The 19669-nt window shown below is 43.5% G+C and overlaps 1 protein-coding gene across 1 annotated transcript in view; it reads right to left on the bottom strand.

Annotated features, from left to right (window-relative positions):
• Positions 1 to 19669, bottom strand: part of STK17A (serine/threonine kinase 17a) — a 235803-nt gene that overhangs the window by 25651 nt on the left and 190483 nt on the right. Inside the window, exons 5-6 of the mRNA XM_069216006.1 lie at positions 6126 to 6174; positions 5845 to 6024 (exon numbers count right to left, since the gene is read on the bottom strand). Of these exons, the coding sequence (XP_069072107.1) occupies positions 5845 to 6024; positions 6126 to 6174 (229 nt within the window). The remainder of the gene's footprint in view (positions 1 to 5844; positions 6025 to 6125; positions 6175 to 19669) is intronic.

Genomic DNA, 19669 nt, shown 5'->3' with positions numbered 1-19669 from the left:
CAAAGCAGTTGGTGTCTCCGTCTTCTCTGCAGGGTTTTTCAGCTTAGCAGTCCTCTTCTTCTTAGGTTGCAGGAATCTGAGTTCCAAGGTTCTGGGGAGCCCGTAAATACTAAATTTAAGGGCATGTTTAGGTCTGGGGGGTTAGTAGCCAATGGCTACTAGCCCTGAGGGTGAGTACACCCTCTTTGTGCCTCCTCCCAAGGGGAGGGGGTCACATTCCTATCCCTATTGGGGGAATCCTCCATCTGCAAGATGGAGGATTTCTAAAAGTCAGAGTCACCTCAGCTCAGGACACCCTAGGGGCTGTCCTGACTGGCCAGTGACTCCTCCTTGTTATTCTCATTATCTCCTCCGGCCTTGCCGCCAAAAGTGGGGCCGTGGCCGGAGGGGGCGGGCAACTCCACTAGCTGGAGTGCCCTGTGGTGCTGTAACAAAGGGGGTGAGCCTTTGAGGCTCACCGCCAGGTGTTACAGTTCCTGCAGGGGGAGGTGTGAAGCACCTCCACCCAGTACAGGATTTGTTACTAGCCACAGAGTGACAAAGGCACTCTCCCCATGTGGCCAGCAACATGTCTCGAGTGTGGCAGGCTGCTAAAACCAGTCAGCCTACACGGGTAGTAGGTGAAGGTTTCAGGGGGCACCTCTAAGGTGCCCTCTGGGGTGTATGTTACAATAAAATGTACACTGGCATCAGTGTGCATTTATTGTGCTGAGAAGTTTGATACCAAACTTCCCAGTTTTCAGTCTAGCCATTATGGTGCTGTGGAGTTCGTGTATGACAGACTCCCAGACCATATACTCTTATGGCTACCCTGCACTTATAATGTCTAAGGTTTTGCTTAGACACTGTAGAGGCACAGTGCTCATGTACTGGTGCCCTCACCTATGGTATAGTGCACCCTGCCTTAGGGCTGTAAGGCCTGCTAGAGGGGTGACTTATCTATACTGCATAGGCAGTGTGAGGTTGGCATGGCACCCTGAGGGGATTGCCATGTCGACTTACTCGTTTTGTCCCCACCAGCACCCACAAGCTGGCAAGCAGTGTGTCTGTGCTGAGTGAGGGGTCCCTAGGGTGGCATAAGATATGCTGCAGCCCTTAGAGACCTTCCCTGGCATCAGGGCCCTTGGTACCAGGGGTACCAGTTACAAGGGACTTACCTGGATGCCAGGGTGTGCCAATTGTGTAAACAAAAGTACAGGTTAGGGAAAGAACACCGGTGCTGGGGCCTGGTTAGCAGGCCTCAGCACACTTTCAAATCAAAACTTAGCATCAGCAAAGGCAAAAAGTCAGGGCCAAGGAGGCATTTCCTTACACATGGTTTTTCCCTAACTTTTTGCCTTCAGACAACCTGGGTTGCTGACTTCATTTTTGCTAGCCTTAGGACTCTAGCACTGGTTAAGTGTGCAAAGTGTTTGTGCTCTCTCCTTAACACATAAGACCGGCTTATAGCTAATTGGCAGGTTTAGCTTACTTTTTACGTCCCTAGTGAAGTGGCACTACCTGTGCCCAGGGTGTGTAAATTAAATACTAGTAGGCCTGCAGCGCTGCTTGTGCCACCCACCTAAGTAACACTGTTAATCCTATTGCAGATTGTGTGTGCAACTTTAAATTGCCATTTTGATCTAGAAAAATACATTTTGCAGGCCCTTCTTTTCCTTTTTAATACATATAAGTCACCCCTACGGTAGGCCCAGGACAGCCCAGCGGGTAGATTGCAGTTTATTTAAGAAGTTGGACATATACATTTTAGTTTTACATGTCCTGGTGATGACAAACCTTTAAATTCGTTTTTCACTACTATAATGCCTACCTCTCCCGCAGGGCAACATTGGAGTTACCTTATTACATTTAATAAGATGCAACTGACAAATGAGAATAGGTAACTCATTCATGTTTGGTGTCTTTGGAATTGTAATGAACAATCCTCACTTAGCGTGAAGTCGGATTTTAAAATACAATTTTGAAAATGCCACTTTTAGAAAGTTGGCTTTTTCCTATGTTAGCCATTTGCTGCCTGCACCTGGGTCACATGACTGGATGTAGTTTACAGCTGGGCATTGTGTATTCCTCCTAGACAGCAAAACACAACATGGAGCTTAGGTATGCTTAGATGGGCCAACACCGGCAGGATGTGAGGGAGGAGCTGGGCACAGCCCCACTTACTTAAACTTACACTCGAAATAGGCTGTGTCCTACCTCCACATAAAGGGCTGCCTAACCTCTGTAATTAGTATGGAGCCAGGGCAAGGAAGGTAGGGTACCTATGCACTTCAAAGACCTGCCTATAGACGTTTCTCACCACTTCAAAAAAAGACCTGGGTATTAATATTGGACCTCAGACGCCAACTCATCAGTACACCTCTGGTCCTGGGGATACTCTGCCAGGAAGAAGGACTGTTGTGCTGTTGAAATGACTGCCACTCTGCTGGACTGCTGCCCTCCTGCCTGGGTGAGAAGGACTAGACCTGTATCTGTTGCACCCAGGACACCAGAGTGACTAGCTGGCTGGCCTCCTGACTCAAGCCACAGGGAGAGAAGGCTCTAACAACCTTGACCCCAAAAACCTAGACTCTGAGTGTACCCTGCCAAGTAGTGTCACTCTAGTCCTGGAAATTTGGAAGTGTGCCTAAGGCTCTGTGGATCCAGCGGAACAGACGCATCTCCCCTGCTGCTGCCCCAAACCTCGAGCAGAACTGACACATCGGCACCGCTGCATGGGTTTTCCCTGTCACAAAGAGCCAAATCACAAGCTTCATCAGAACTACTGCTGCGCAAGGCATCCTCAGTGCAGGCCCTCATATCCCTAGTCTACGGGAGCATCGGCGATGACCCCAAATTCATCACCACAGCTCCTCAAAACTGATATATCTCACCAACTGTGCAATGCATTCTCTACTTCAGACTTCACATTGCAAGCCCTCGATGGGATACTTGATCATGATGCAGGACATCACACTGCAGCCTTGTCACATCTAGTAACCGATGCATCACTTCAGCTGTGCGACACATCTCACGCAGATACCTGCAACACTCCTCAAACATAGATTTAAGGTACTTTGTTCAGCGGGCCTAACTGGTCCCTGTAGTTTGCTTGCACACCATCACAGTTGGCCTGAACTTGCGACTTTGCCCCAGTCCAGCGCAACCAGATATCCTCAGTCGAAGCTTTGTGCTTTTTGGGGCTATTTTCCCTGAATTCTTTACAACTGCATACCTCCAGTTCTACCAATGTCGTTTTGGTCTTCCTTTATATATTAAAAGTTACCCTATTTTAATAACTTGGTGTGGGGTCTTTTTTGTGTGCTGTTATTCACTTTATTACTGTTTTAAGTGCTGCACAAATACTTTACACATTGCCACCAGGTTAAGCCTGACTGCACTGTGCCAAGGGGGGTGGGGTGGTTGGGGCAGGTAGGTACTACCCAGGAGGACGGGTTTAACACTTTTAGTTGTGCATCTGGCTTCACCCCAGAACATCCTGGTCAAGCTCTTCTGAAAGCAGTATTAATTTCCTTCTTGATTTAAGATTTCCTCAGCAGTACGGTTAGCCTGATTGGAAACTAGGGGTCCATGAGTAAGGCTATCTTTGAGGTCTTGCCATTTATCACTAGGTAGGTCTTTAGCAAACCTCACCAAAGAGTTACAGTGTTCATTCAGAACAGCCCAACACAGCAGAGGCACTGGCTGTCTTCATGGGCATGCCAGATATTCCATGTATCTTTATTCGACTTCCTTCAATGTTCTGTTTAATTATTCGGTGGAGCTGAGGAAGCCCAAGTTGAAGAATACCGGTCTGTAAATTAAAATAATCACAAAACCGGTTTGTGGCTTGTTTCAGAGAAAGTGCCTCATTGTCAGGAAAGAGTGGCGACTTGATGGTAGCAAGGATAAAAAGGACAGCCACCTATGGCTCAAATACACCAGGAACAAGACCAAAAGCCATTTGAAAGGTATTAGATGTTAACAGTGGAACGGAGGCAGATTCAGAGGGATAATGTTTAAAGTTGCTGGAGATAAAATGTGCAACGCTCTATCATTAGGACTGAGATTGGACAGCAAATGAGAAAACAAGTAAAGAGCTTTAAGCACCATGTTCTGTCACCTGCCTTTCTGACGTTTAGACCAATCTGGACCCTGTTGTGTACTGGATTTTTAGAGACTCTTACATATTTAATTGTGATGACTTCATGATAATTTTCTCATGATGGCTGCTTTGAATTAGTTTTAATGTATGTATTTTATTTTGCACCATTGTTTTATATTTAGGTTTGACTTTCGTTCTTCATCAGGAGTATAGGCTCGCTGGTATTGCTCCACGTTATAAACAAACAAATAGGTGCCTTACCTTCAGGCATAGACAAAGGGATCTTAGTTAAACCACAGCAACTACAAAAATCCCAAGAAACAATTATGCAGGCAAATGTATGTATACTGGAATACGATGGAGAGTTTGGGGACTATCTGCCATCAAACGGCAGTCTTCTCTGCCAACCATTTGAACATAAAACTGGATTAAGATTTGTTTCTATACATATTCGATGATGAACACTGAATGGCAAGGCCCCAGACCGTGGAACTGTTCTCTGGATTCCATTTTGAAAAGTCTTGAAGAGTCAGGTTCTGGGGTAAAGGTGGTACACCTCCTCACAGAGGACTTTTCACAAGCTGAGCCACCCACTCCACGTTTACAGTAATGGTACCATGTGGCATCAAATTTTAACAGGGGGATTACCCAACAATCTGATGGTCCTCCTTCACATGCCCCTGCATAAAGAACACTCCTAAGTGATGTATATGTGGGAAAATACTATGGAGAGGTTCCTGGATGGCTTTTGCTCATAGCTGAAGATGGACATATACAGAAATTAAAGGTATCAGTTTATTCTAAAAAAAAAAAAAAAAAAATGATTAGAAAAAGGTGGCAGGACTAAAAAGAAAACACAACCCAAGCAGGTGGGTTTTCCATTGAAAAGAACCTAGAAACAAAGGTAATCTAATGAGAAGTAACTTAGGAAAAACTAACCATTTTCCGGTCAGGAAAAGGATTTAAGACCGGCGTCCAGGGTTGCGTATCTGGCTCCTAAGAGCCAGAAGAACACCGAAGCGTCACTGCCACTATTAGGTATCACCAGACAGTGAAGATGCTGGCTGCCTTAAAAGTACAGAGTCCCATTTAAACCTTCGGCAAGGTGCTGCCCTATTTTCTTTCACTTCCTTTCTTAGACCTTTTCCACTTTCCAATTACGATTGTTTTTTTGTTTTAAATAAAATTCAACTGATGTAGCTTGCAGATAGGCTTGTACAAGATATATTATATCGTTGCTATTAGGACCAGTTAATGTTGTAAAGGTTTGCTATGATGGAGAAATATTGCATATTGCTTTACTTCACGGTTGGTCCCAGCTAACCCTAAAACCACCACGGGGGTCGTATGAAAGTAGGATGATTTATCTGGTAAGAGAGGGCTCTCAATTGTTTATTTAAGTTAAGGGTAAATCAATCCAGTAATGACTAAACTAAGCATGAGTATCCGAGTGAGCATCTGAAAAAAAATTATTTCTAGTAAAATCTCCTACGAACAAAAAGTCACTGCAGATCCGGCTTATTTGTACATCGTCCTCCTAAAATTAGTTAGCAGGTAGCGACTGAATGAGCACAGTCATAGGAAAACGATTAGATCTACCAGAACAGGTGTGACACCGGTTAAAAGCAAGATATAACAGACTTCAAACACTTTTCTGTAAAATTCTTGAAAAAAATAAGTCTCTCACTGTCTTTACTAACTAACCTTAAATAAAAACAGTTATGAACAGGTTATGTCTAATCAGCTTAAAAAATACTTACTGAGGTTTCTTCACTAGAAGGCTTTTGATGAAGGCAACAGCCAAATCGGAGATGCCATCAAAGTCTTCCTCAGAGTAAGTTAAATTTATTTGGGAAATGTTCAAGAATGTCTGCTGCTTGTCGTCTCCCAAGAAAGGTGATGATCCTGTGAGCATTACATACGCCAGCACTCCAATACTCCTACAACACATTATATGGAAACATGCATTACAGTAATACAAACTAATAACACATCGTTTAATGGCCAATAACGCTATTCATCATTTTATGGTTTTACATACCACATATCTGTTGATGTGCTGATTGGTTCGTAATTAAGGATTTCAGGAGCTAAAACAAAAAATACATAAACATACATCACATCACTCGGTTTAGGAATCTTGTACCACCTTTAGCGACAAAGGTTCTCCATTCATAGAGCTAACAAACCTCTAAATAAAAGTGAATATGGGAACTAGAATATCTGAGTGCTTTCAAATGACAACCTGACATCAGCACAGGTTTACTGGCGCCACAATTACTCGCCTGCGTAACAGCACCAGGCCTAGAATTAAGAAAACATAAGCAATGTACTAAGTACAGAATGTCCACTGACTCATGGTACAAGAAAAAATGTAGCACACAGAAAAGGGAATTCAAATTATTCAGGCTATCTGATATTGCAATCATATCCATGTTTGGATGAAGTACGAGTCATTGTTTTTTCACAAAGCCCAAGATTTTTGTGGTGCATTTGATGTCTTTCAGGGAAAAAAAGAATTAACCTAAAAGATGTGAGCGTAAGCTTAGGCCTGAGATAGCTGAATCCCTGTTAGATTGTCTTTACAATCATCGTCTATGTAAACAAGTTCCATTTCGATTTATGGAATGAAAATTTATCTTGGGTCATTATCTTGAGAATCTGTAATGGTTGAAGCCCCCATGGACAAACAATGGACACCCGTGGTATAAGAAAATAAGTTACTTACCTGTAACTGCAGTTCTCCTGTATTGGCATCTTTCATATATTCACACGCTTGAATCATTCCTCGCCTTTAAAGTGGGAGTCCCATGATACCATAGAAAGCAGTAGTGAAAAACATACATAGAAGTCAATGTTAAGACATTCACCTTAATAGCATCTTAACATCATTTTAAAAAGACCCAAAGTCCAGTCATTCAGGCAATGCCACCCTTTTAAACCCTCACCACAGAGAATCCAGTCCCTCAGATTTTCCCACACAAGTTGGATCCTTTATGGGGAGGAGGGTGTGTTGCATAAGAATCTACGAAAGATACCAATATCGGAGAACTACAGTTACAGGTAAGCAACTTATTTTCTTCTACAGTATTGGATTGTTCAGAATAGTCAGCAGTTAGCATTTGAAAATAAAAAAAATATCATAATAGCAGATGGTGGGAAAGATAACTAAAGTGGCTCACCTTATTTAAACAGATGGTGCAACGCTGCTTGTCCCTCAGCTGCATCGCTTTTGTCAACGGAATCCTGACAGTAATGCTGCGCGTGAAGGTGTGCCTGCTGGACCCTGTTGCTGCTCAGCATATTTGCTGAATAGGCACAACCGCCAAGAGAGCTGTGGTAAGTAGAAACAGCTCTGGTAGAATGAGCCTTAACATTCTGTATTAATGGTGTGCCTGCTGCTCTGTGACAAAACTGGATAGCTCCTGCAATCCATCTTGCTATGCTTTGCTTTGAAACTGGGAACCTTCTTTGTAGATTCCCATAAGCAACAAACAACTGATCTGTTTTGAGGATTTGCCTAGTCCTGTGTACGTAGAATCTGATACACCTTTTAATGTCCAAAGTATGTAATGATTTTTCTGCCATAGTTTGGGAAAGACTGTTCTTAGTATTATGGGTTCATTAAAGTAAAAATCCAACTGAACCTTTGGTCTAAACTTAGGATTGGTTCTAAATACCGTGCTGCCTTGTTTAAATAGCATGAATGTTCCTTAATAGTAAACGTTTGGATGTCACTAACCCTTCGTGCTGATGTAAGCGCCAAAAGCAGCACTGTTTGCCATGTGAGGTATTTCAAGTCTGCTTTGTGAATGGGCTCAAACGGAGCTTTCATCAATTGTCCCAGTACTATATTGAGATGCCAAGAAGGGGGAGGTCTCTTCACAGGAGGAAACACCCTGAAATGTCCTTTGAGAAACTGTTTGATCAGCCTGTTCGACAACAGGTAAGGTGATCATTCTGACCACTGCTGCCAAGTGCACTTTAATGGATGAATGAGCTAGAACATATTTTGCAAGTTGAGAAGATACATTAGGATTTGTTCTGGTGAGGATAAGATAAGATGAGTCCCCGTTTCCTGACACCACAAACTGAAACGTTTACACTTAAGCCTGTAAGTTTTACTGGTAGTGTCACTCCTGGCCTTTGCCAGATTCTACCTGCAATCATCTGGAATATTTTGCGTTGCAAATTTGTTGAATTCAGGAGCCAAGCCGACCAGTGTAGTGATGCCCGATTCGGATAACATACCTAGCCATTGTTCATCATTAGCAACGTTGGTATGGGTTTTAGCTGAATGTGGGCTTGTTCAGAAAGAAGTAGGAGTTCTGTGAACCAGAAGTGTCTGGGCCTTCCAGGAGTGATCAGGATCACTCAGCAAGGTTCTCTGTTGATTTTCCTGAAGATCTTTGGGATTAATGGGAACAGGAGGAAAAGTGTTCGCAAATCTCTGACCAGCTGATCGAAAATGCTTTCCCCCACAACCCCTCCTGGTGATGCTAGCTTGCGTAGTATTGGCATTTTCGGCTCTCCCTGGTCGCAAAGATATCACGGTTTGGTTTGCCCCAGTGCTCAAAATTGTCCTCCAGAATCTGATGACCGAGGTCCCACTCACGGAAGCTGCTCTGCTTAACATGTCTGCGAATACATTGGTTGCTCTGGGCACATGTTCTGCTTTTAGTGTTATTTGGTTGTGCAGGGCTCTTTTCCATATCTGTTGTGCTTGATGTGACAGAGCGGATAACCTCTTTCCTCCACTTGTTTATGCAATGCTTGGTGATGGTTTTGTCCCTGTGGATTAGTACGGCTGACCCTGCTATCCTGGGCAGGATAGTTAGTCTTTTGCCTTTGGATATGTTTCCAATCTGAGGCCACCACTGCAAGGATGATTTCATGTTTGGGGTAATCTTGATAATGGTGGTGAATGACCTTTGGACTTGCATCCATTGCTTTTATAGCTTCTCCTGCAATGGCCACATATGAAGTCGTCAATGGGGAATTAATGGAAAACAAGAAAATAACTTTCCAAGGAGTGATTTGTACTTCCAAACTGATACAGACTTTCCTTTGCTTAGCCACGGAGCCAGTTGCTGAATCCTCAACTGTCTTTCCCGCTAGACGAATGCCTTGTCCAGGTTCAAAACGCGAACCACCCCCAGGAAAGTCAGTGTTGTTGGTGTGAGATAGGATTTTTGTTTGTTGACTGTGAGCTCCAGGCTTTTGAAGAGTGTGAGGCAGGTTAATATATCTGTTGTCACCTGCCGAGACATGGCTGCCTTTATGAGCCAGTCATCCAGGTTTGGGAATACCTGGACTCCTTGTCTCAAATGAGCAGAGCTAGACACTTGGTGAAGGTGTGAAGAACTGATTTTAGTCCACAAAGTAGGACCATGAACTGGTAGTGGGTGCCGGCCACCTGGAATCTCAGGAATTTTTGATGTTTTGGGTGGATCAGGACACAGAATATGCGTCTTGAGGATCTAAATCTGTCATGTGTGCTGCCATGATTGAGGAGATGCAAATCTGCATATCTTGCATGGTGACCATGCGAAAGGATTGTTTTCTCATATTTGTTGAGTTTACGAAAGTCTAACATGGGGTGTCAGTCTCCTGATTTATTTCCATATCAGGATGAAACTGAAGTAGAAACTGATTACCTTGGGAGTTTTCGGGACCTCTTATCACAAGTTATATAGCAAATTGTTTTAGATGGGGAGGTGGTGCCCCTTTTGGGGGGACATTTGGTGGCTTTGTGATGAACTCTTGAGTGTGTTCTTGAGCTATAACATCTAGAACCCATTTGTCTGTTATAAGGGACCCTTGAGGGAGTAAATGGGTACATGGCCTCCAAGCTGCTTTTGTGAATCATGGGGGATGGTAGGGGGGGGATGAAGGAGGTTAGGGAGTAACCCGCACCACTGAAGGCTCACAGCTTCTTGGTAGTGTCTCTCCCTCTAGAAGGTTGTTTACCTCTTGATGTTTGTTTGTATGCCGCTGGAGGTGGTTGTTTGTATTGCAGGATATACTGGGTGTGATACTGTCCTTGAAAGGGTCGAAATTGCTGCCAATAAGGCTGAAATCCTCCTCTATAGGAGCACAAACCCCACCCTCTGGCTCCTTGAAATGGCTGTTTACATATTTGTAGCATTCCCAGGGACCTGGCCGTGTCTGTTATTGTTTGCAGTGCACCGCTTACTTGCTTTCCAAACAACGATTCACTGTCAAACGTCATATACAGGATTTTTCTCTGGATTGAATGATGTTGCCTTCAGCCATCTTTGCCTTCTACGTATCGTAGCACCAGCCATCTGTCCTCCTGGAGAATCTTCTTGGCTTCATCACATCTGCCTGTCGTACCGTCCCAATATCGTCAGGGTGTTAGCCATGCTGACAGTGGTAGCTCCCATGGAGAAAAACTGTTTCATAATGTTGTCTAGCCTATAGCCATCCCTACCAGGTGGTGATGTGAGAGGGGTTGATGGGTTCTTTGAGCATTGCTGGGCCGCTTGAGTGATGACTGAGTCCGGGCTGGGATGACCGATTAGACATGCAGACTAATTGTCCAGTTATTTGTATTTGTTTTTATCAAGTCTAGAAAGCACCACCAACATTGTAGCTGGATTCTTCATTGTCTTGATCCCCTCTTCCCAAATAAAGTCTACATTAGGGATGGCCCGATTGACTTCATGGGGTTGTGGAAGCCACCAATACTGTCTGGTGGTGAGCCTGCTGGCAGCGGAACCAGGTGGGCAGGGTGTTGGTATCAGATAGTCACCCCATTCGTTGGGAACTGAAGCAGAAACTCTGATCTCTCCTTCTCTATCCTTGTCTGAGGAAGGAGGATTGTCCACTGGTGGGTCAGCTAATGTACCGGTCAGAGTAAGGAGAGATGTTACTAGTGCAGGTAATATATGTGGTACAGGAGTACCCGATGTCTGAACTTGTGGATATCGGAGAGGTTTTGGTGGTTGCTGCGGAGGATCAGTTACTACATGCTCTGGAAATCTACTAGAATAGTCCTGTAGCATATGCTGGGGACTGTTTACAGCTCCAGTGGCATTGGAACTGTCTGTTGCTATTGTTCTTGCTGACCATAATCAGAATACTGGTGTCCATATTGTACTGGTTGTTCACCTGTGTAAAACTGATTCCCATAGTATTGGTCATCATTATCATCATCATCATCATCATCATCATCATCCTCCTGGCACTTCACATGAAGCTCAGAGGGACTATATGCTACTCCAAAGGGGCCTTCATCCTCCGAGTCGTCATCAGCAACCAGCAAATGCACAGGTGGGAAGGGTGGAGCTTCTCTTGGTGACATATGGATAGGTAGTATTGTCTGTGGGAGATTTTGCCTTTATAGGTATGATTAAGATAGGTTCTAAAGGCACAGTCATTGACGGTGCCATCATTGACATTGTTGTTGACGAGGTGTATAAGGAAGGTGCCTTTGTTGACGGGACACTCGTCGGCACTGACTGCTTTCATTGGTGTGGTCAACAGTTTCTGCGGCACAGTTGGCGGTGTCGTAGATGATTTAACCTTGGCGACTGTGCTGTTGTCAAAAGTATTGTGAAGGTTATCATCGTCAATACTATTGGTGACAATGTTATTATCATTGGTGATGCCGCTGATGAGAATGTGGGCATCCTTGCAGTGGAGGTGATCATCGGCACTGTTGTTGAGGATGTCGTCGTCGATGAGAACTCAAACTGAGGTGTAGGAACTATTTTTAGAAGCTTTGTCGTTGATGGAAGGGATACTGAAGTTTTTTTTGGTTTGTTTTTTAAACTTCCTTCACAGATGGAGGGTTTAGATGGAAACTTTCCAGGGGAGAAATGATCCTTTTTCAAAGGTTTGTGGGTACTCCTCAGATTCTTTTTAATGTCCAGAGAACCCATGGTGGGTCTTCTTCATAACCTTTTTTGGTGAATCTGTAGGTATTTTTTCCAGAAGACCTATCCCTCTTACGGGATTTTTCTGTGTTTTATAAGAGTCGTCACTGTTCTTCTCAGATGGAGGATTTTCTTTTGGACTTCAATTTCTGCAGCCAGATCAACAATATTCTCTCTCTGGCTTTCAGAGTTTTCTGAGACAAAGTGGGGCATACTGTGCCGTCCTTGACTTTATGTTGAGGATGGAGACAGTAAATGCACTCCTTATGTGGATCTTATAAATGTAATCTCTTTTTGCCACAGGAGTCACTAATCCTGAACAGTCCCTTTTTAGGTGGTTCTGACACAGTTGGGTTGTTAGTCTGACAAAGGTAAACATATATCGGACTTGAAGAGAATTATTCAATGCAGTTCAAACTTAAGAAACGGAGCAGAGCTTAGGGAGACTCCCATCACACAATGTCCTGTAAAAAAAAAAAAATCGGAGGGACTGCAGCCTCTGTGCTGAGGGTTCTAAAGGGTGCTGTCGCCTCATTGTTTGGACTTTGGGTCTTTTTAAATGATGTTAATAAGCTATTAAAGTGAATGTCTTGTAACATTGTAGGCTTTTCACCACTGCTTTCTATGGTACTGTGGGACTACCACTTCAAGGAAGGGAATGATTCATGAATGCAAATATATGAAAGATTCAATATTGGGGAAACTAACATTTACACTCGATTTGCACATCTATAGAGGGCTGTTAACCTGCAACATTAGTTACTGCTCCATAGCAAGGATTTCCTTCAAAACGTTTTGAAAGAAATTCACTGGCATAAGTAAAATGCATATCAAAACCAATTGTCCATTGTGCCGATTACTTTTGGGATCTGTCGGGGGGGTGGGTGGGGGGGTGGGGGGGAAATAAAGTTTAGAGGTTTGATGATCGAAACTCATCAGTGATCTAACATGGCTTCCCCCTTGACCACACTGTGATCTTAGTTAATTCACAAATCTCCATGTACAATATTTCCATCATTAGTAAAACTTGAGAGTGAGTAGGAATGGGCTTAACACCAGTATTAGACTGAGCTAAAAGGCCTCTGAGTTTCTAGGTGTTTTGGGCGACATCTACTTTCTCTGACTAAATCACTTTTTATTTTGTGTCTAACAAGGGCGTCTCACCAATTTTCAATGCGCTTTGCAGAAAAACTAGAATAAAGAATACCTTCATCAGTACAAGAAAGGGCCATGCAATACCTTAAGTAGAATGAAAAACGCAGAGGGTTCTAAAAGGGGCATGACCAAAGAAATGAAATCCTCTGAAAGAGGTGTGGCCTATGCATTTAAGGGTGTGGCTCAAAATTATTAAGCATGCCACCTGACCAGCATTTGGATGTTTTTCTAGGTGTTTGTTATTGCATCCAAACATATCAGATAACAACCAACTAAGGTACCTAAAACAAGCCAGACCTATAGGCTTCACTATTACTCATTAGCTGTATCTGGTAAATAACAAATGAATTTGTGAAAAATGTAAATTGAACAAGTTTCAATTTTGAAAGCAGGAGACAATTAAACATTACAAATGTCTATGGAAAGGATAGTGGTCTTTGGAGTGTTTCAGACACTACTGTTTTCCACTTCATGTCACTGTCTTCTGCTTTTACTAACTCTGCTAGACACTTACCACCATTTTTAATCCCCATATCGTTCTGAAGTCCTCCATCAGCGCATGTCACACTTTCCAACATTCATCACTGTTACATTTGCTAGCAGCACTCTCTAGAAAGACCAAGAATTGGATCCGGATGTAATCTGCACATCTCTATGATCCACTGACTGGCACCTTGAGAAACTCGCACTGCCTTCTACTAAACTTCACAGCTCTTAATTGAGCACCACCACAAACACCCACCCAAAATCACACCTAACTCAGACACATGGAGGTGACTCAATTCAAAGCATCACCATTAGAGACTCAAATGATGAATGAAAGAAATCTACAGAAACACAACACCATTAAAAACAAGCATTGGCAATGCCAATACGTCAAGCTTATGAATGCACTGTCAAGCCAGAGGTAAAAATGTATGTACATTAATGAATGTCTCCTCCTATCTGTGCAGCTGCCAGAGAAACACACATAATGTACCTAGTTATCGAAGACATTTTAATGGCATTACAATGGCATGTGTGTGCCCCTTAGAGTTCAAGCTCCGGTAGCTTGGTAAATAAAGAAAATTATCAGCTGTGCGAGGGCAATCACTTTTTTTGTGGAAGCATAAAACCTCTGCCAAAACACAACATGTACTTCTGGCTCCCAACATCTGGACGGAGCCAAAGCTCCTCTCCTGGTGGTTCTCACATATTTGTCTGGCGACAGCTCTGCTATCAAGCCAGACAATAAAAAGCAACTACTCTTGAGGGATGAAAGATGAAGGAAAACATGTGAAATGTAAACAGGAATCGCACTGCCGACTTGATACCTGAAAGGTTTTTACAATCCTTGTTGAGAGACAATTTTGTTGCCATTTTAAGGACATGAATTTAGAGCCCAACAGCCTTTCAAAGTAGGTTTCTAATTATTGGCGGGTCTAAGACCCATAATGACCTGGCCCGCTTAAAGCCAGGAGGCCCTGAAGATGATGTGCTAACGTACTGGTCAGAACATCTGAAAGAAATTAAAGGACATCCAAATACCTCAAACTGCAAAACAAACAAGCGCTGGCAAAGACCAAAAGTTTCACCTATGCAAGAGGTATTGGCTTTGCCAATGCCTTTTAGTTATGTTGTACAGCAGCATGCTGAAAGTTAGAAAAAAAGAGCTGTGACGTAGCCAGCGCTTAGTTGCCTCATAGTGCTTTGATTCTGGTGGGGCAAGAGGGGGCAAACAACAACAGTGCGTGTGGGATGGGGCAAGCGAGCAGCAACATGGGAGGGGTCAAGCAGGCAACAACGCGGGCAGGGGCGGGTGGGAAGGGCTAGGTGCGCAACAATGCAGGAGGGACCGTGTGGGATGAGGCAAACACGCAAAACGGGAGGGGGCGGGTGTAACGGGGCAATCGCCCAACAAAGCGGGAGGGGGCGGGTGGGACAGGGCCAGCGCCCAACAACGCGGGAGGGGGCGGGTGGGACAGGGCCAGCGCCCAACAACGCGGGAGGAGCAGATCAAGAAAGAAGCAATGCGGGAGGGGCAGACTGGTGAGACAGCAAGAAAGCAGAAATAAAAGGGAGTGGCGGGTGAGGGGACAGAGCAAATAAGCAGCAACGCAGGAGTCGGCGGGTGGAGTACAGCAAGGAAGCAGCAACGCAGGGGCAGGTGAGACAGAGCAAGTAAGCAGCAATGCGGAACCGGGTGGGTGGGACAGAGAAAGTAAGCAGCAACGTGGGCGGGGCGCAGGTGGGATAGAGCAAGTAAGCAGCAACAAAGGAGGGGGTTGATAGGACAGAGCAAGTAAGCAGCAACGAGGGAAGGGGCAAGCAGGTGAGACAGAGGAAGTAAGCAGCAAGGAGGGAGGGGGGCACGCAGGTGGGACAGAGCAAGTAGGCAGCAATGCCAGAGGGGGCGGGCAGGTGGGGCAGAGCAAGGAAGCAGCAACATGGGCGGGCTGGTGGGACAGAGCAAGTAAGTAGCAACAAAGGAGTGGGTGGGACACAGCAGGTAAGCAGCAACGCGGGACGGGTGGGCAACTGAGACAGAGCAAGAAAGCAGCAAAAACCTATGGAATTCATTACCCCGAAATATAAGATCCACTGATAACTATCTTGTCTTCAAAAGACTACTCAAGAGTTGGCTCTTTCCTTCATAACCACCACATTCAAACAGCAATGGTCTGGATATGCCTGTGTTGATTTAAATATTTTTAATCTGATTATGTGTATATTCTAGATATGAATAGTTCTTTAGGAAATATGTATTGCTACTATGTCATAACACTTAATTACACACATACTCTTTAAACCGGTTTAACAAATGTATATTTACTCACGATTAAATATGTATGTGGATGTGTGAGTGTGTGTATATATATATATATATATATATATATATATATATATATATATATATATATATATATATATATATATATATATATATATGGAAAATGTCACTTACCCAGTGTACATCTGTTCGTGGCATTAGTCGCTGCAGATTCACATGCTGTGCACATCCCGCCATCTGGTGTTGGGCTCGGAGTGTTACAAGTTGTTTTTCTTCGAAGAAGTCTTTTCGAGTCACGAGATCGAGGGACTCCTCCCATTTCGGCTCCATTGCGCATGGGCGTCGACTCCATCTTAGATTGTTTTCCCCGCAGAGGGTGAGGTAGGAGTTGTGTATGCTAGTAATAGTGCCCATGCAATGGAGTGAATACGTATGTACATAATGTAGTTTAAAGTAATATATTTACAAATTTACAAATGTTCAAGATCAACTTTTAAACGGCTACAGGCTCCCGGGGAGGCGGGTGGGCGCATGTGAATCTGCAGCAACTAATGCCACGAACAGATGTACACTGGGTAAGTGACATTTTCCGTTCGATGGCATGTGTAGCTGCAGATACACATGCTGTGCATAGACTAGTAAGCAGTTATCTCCCCAAAAGCGGTGGTTCAGCCTGTAGGAGTTGAAGTTGTTTGAAACAATGTTCGTAGTACTGCTTGACCTACTGTGGCTTGTTGTGCTGTTAACACATCTACACAGTAGTGTTTAGTAAATGTATGAGGCGTAGACCATGTAGCTGCCTTACATATTTCGGTCATTGGAATATTTCCTAGAAAGGCCATGGTAGCACCTTTCTTTCTAGCTGAGTGTGCCTTTGGTGTAATAGGCAGTTCTCTTTTTGCTTTAAGATAACAGGTTTGAATGCATTTAACTATCCATCTAGCAATGCCTTGTTTAGAAATTGGATTTCCTGTATGAGGTTTTTGGAAAGCAATAAATAATTGTTTTGTTTTTCGAATTAGTTTTGTTCTGTCAATGTAGTACATTAACGCTCTTTTGATGTCTAATGTATGTAGTGCTCTTTCAGCTACAGAATGTGGCTGTGGGAAGAACACTGGTAATTCTACTGTTTGATTCAAGTGGAACGGTGATATGACTTTTGGTAAAAATTTAGGATTTGTTCGTAGAACTACTTTATGCTTGTGTATTTGAATAAATGGTTCTTGTATGGTAAATGCTTGAACCTCACTTACTCTTCTTAAAGATGTGATGGCAATTAAAAATGCAACTTTCCATGTTAAGTATTGCATTTCACAAGAGTGCATGGGCTCAAAAGGTGGACCCATGAGTCATGTTAAGACAATGTTGAGGTTCCATGAAGGAACTGGTGGCGTTCTTGGTGGTAGAATTCTCTTTAGGCCTTCCATAAACGCTTTTATGACTGGTATCCTAAACAGTGAAGTTGAGTGCGTAATTTGCAGGTAAGCTGAAATTGCGGTAAGATGTATCTTAATGGAAGAAAAAGCTAGCTTTAACTTCTGCAAATGTAGTAAGTATTTTACGATATCTTTGGCAGATGCGTGTAAGGGTTGAATTTGATTATTATGGCAGTAATAAACAAATCTTTTCCACTTATTTGCATAGCAATGTCTAGTGGTAGGTTTCCTAGCTTGTTTTATGACTTCCATACATTCCTGTGTAAGGTCTAAGTGTCCGAACTCTAGGACTTCAGGAGCCAAATTGCTAGATTCAGCGATGCTGGATTTGGGTGTCTGATCTGTTGTTTGTGTTGCATTAACAGATCTGGTCTGTTTGGTAGTTTGACATGAGGCACTACTGAGAGGTTTAGTAGTGTTGTGTACCAAGGTTGTCTTGCCCATGTTGGCGCTATTAGTATGAGTTTGAGTTTGTTTTGACTCAACTTGTTTACCAGATATGGAAGGAGTGGGAGAAGGGGAAAAGCGTAAGCAAATATCCCTGACCACTCATCCATAACGCATTGCCCTGAGACTGATGTTGTGGGTACCTGGATGCGAAGTTTTGGCATTTTGCGTTTTCCTTTGTTGCAAATAGATCTATTTGTGGTGTTCCCCAACTCTGGAAGTAAGTGTTCAGTATTTGGGGGTGAATCTCCCATTCGTGGATCTGTTGGTGATCCAGAGAGAGATTGTCTGCTAACTGATTTTGAATTCCTGGAATAAATTGTGCTATTAGGCGAATGTGGTTGTGAATCGCCCAATGCCATATTCTCTGTGCCAGGAGACACAACTGTGTTGAGTGTGTCCCTCCCTGTTTGTTTAGGTAATACATCGTTGTCATGTTGTCTGTTTTGACAAGAATGTGTTTGTGGCTTATTATGGGTTGAAATGCTTTCAGCGCTAGAAATACTGCCAATAGCTCTAAGTGATTTATGTGAAACTGTTTTTGCTGACTGTCCCATTGTCCTTGGATGCTGTGTTGATAGAGGTGTGCTCCCCACCCTATCATGGAGGCATCTGTCGTTATTACATATTGTGGCACTGGGTCTTGGAAAGGCCGCCCTTGGTTTAAATTTATACTGTTCCACCATTGAAGCGAGGTGTATGTTTGGCGGTCTACCAACACCAGATCTAGAAGTTGACCCTGTGCCTGTGACCATTGTGATGCTAGGCACTGATGTAGGGGCCGCATGTGCAACCTTGCGTTTGGGACAATGGCTATGCATGAGGACATCATGCCTAGGAGTTTCATCACCATTTTGACTTGTATTTTTTGTTTTGGATATATGGCCTGTATTACATTGTGAAATGTCTGAACCCTTTGTGGACTTGGAGTGGCAATCCCTTTTGCTGTGTTGATTGTCGCCCCTAAGTATTGCTGTGTCTGACACGGCAGAAGGTGTGACTTTGTGTAGTTGATTGAGAAACCTAGTTTGTGGAGGGTTTCTATGACATACTTTGTGTGTTGTGAACACCGTTCTAGCGTGTTGGTTTTGATTAACCAATCGTCTAGGTACGGGAACACATGTATTTGCTGCCTTCTGATATGTGCAGCTACGACTGCTAGGCACTTTGTAAAAACTATTGGCGCAGTTGTTATTCCGAATGGCAACACCTTGAATTGGTAATGTACCTCTTGGAATACAAACCTTAAGTACTTTCTGTGTGAAGGATTTATCGGTATATGTAAATATGCATCCTTTAGGTCTAGTGTTGTCATGTAGTCTTGTTGTTTGAGCAGTGGGATTACGTCCTGTAATGTCACCATGTGAAAGTGATCTGATTTGATGTAGGTATTTAATGTTCTGAGATCTAATATAGGTCTCAGACTCTTGTCTTTTTGGGGTATGAGAAAGTACAGAGAGTAAACTCCTGTTCCTTTCTGTTGGTTTGGTACTAATTCTATTGCTTTTTTCTGTAGCAATGCCTGAACTTCTAGTCCTAGAAGATCTATATGTTGTTTTGACATATTGTGTGTTTTTGGTTGGACGTTTGGAGGGAATTTGAGAAATTCTATGCAATAACCATGCTGGATAATTGCCAGTACCCAAGTGTCTGTTGTTATCTCCTCCCAATGGTTGTAAAATTTGCTTAGTCTCCCCCCCACAGGTGTTATGTGTTGGGGATGTGTGACTTCGAAGTCACTGCTTGTTTTGAGGTGTTTTGTGGCTTTGGAACTTCCCTCTACTTTTTGGGAACTGTCCCCCTCTATATTGTCCCCGAAAACTTCCCCGCAGATATTGGCTCTGATAAGTGGGCCTTGTTTGTGAGGTCGTGGGTT

This window comes from Pleurodeles waltl, chromosome 2_1 (genome assembly GCF_031143425.1).
Source record: "Pleurodeles waltl isolate 20211129_DDA chromosome 2_1, aPleWal1.hap1.20221129, whole genome shotgun sequence".
NCBI classification, from domain to species: domain Eukaryota; kingdom Metazoa; phylum Chordata; class Amphibia; order Caudata; family Salamandridae; genus Pleurodeles; species Pleurodeles waltl.
The sequence above is the reverse complement of the archived record's forward strand: the minus strand, read 5'-3'. Positions and strand labels throughout refer to the sequence as shown.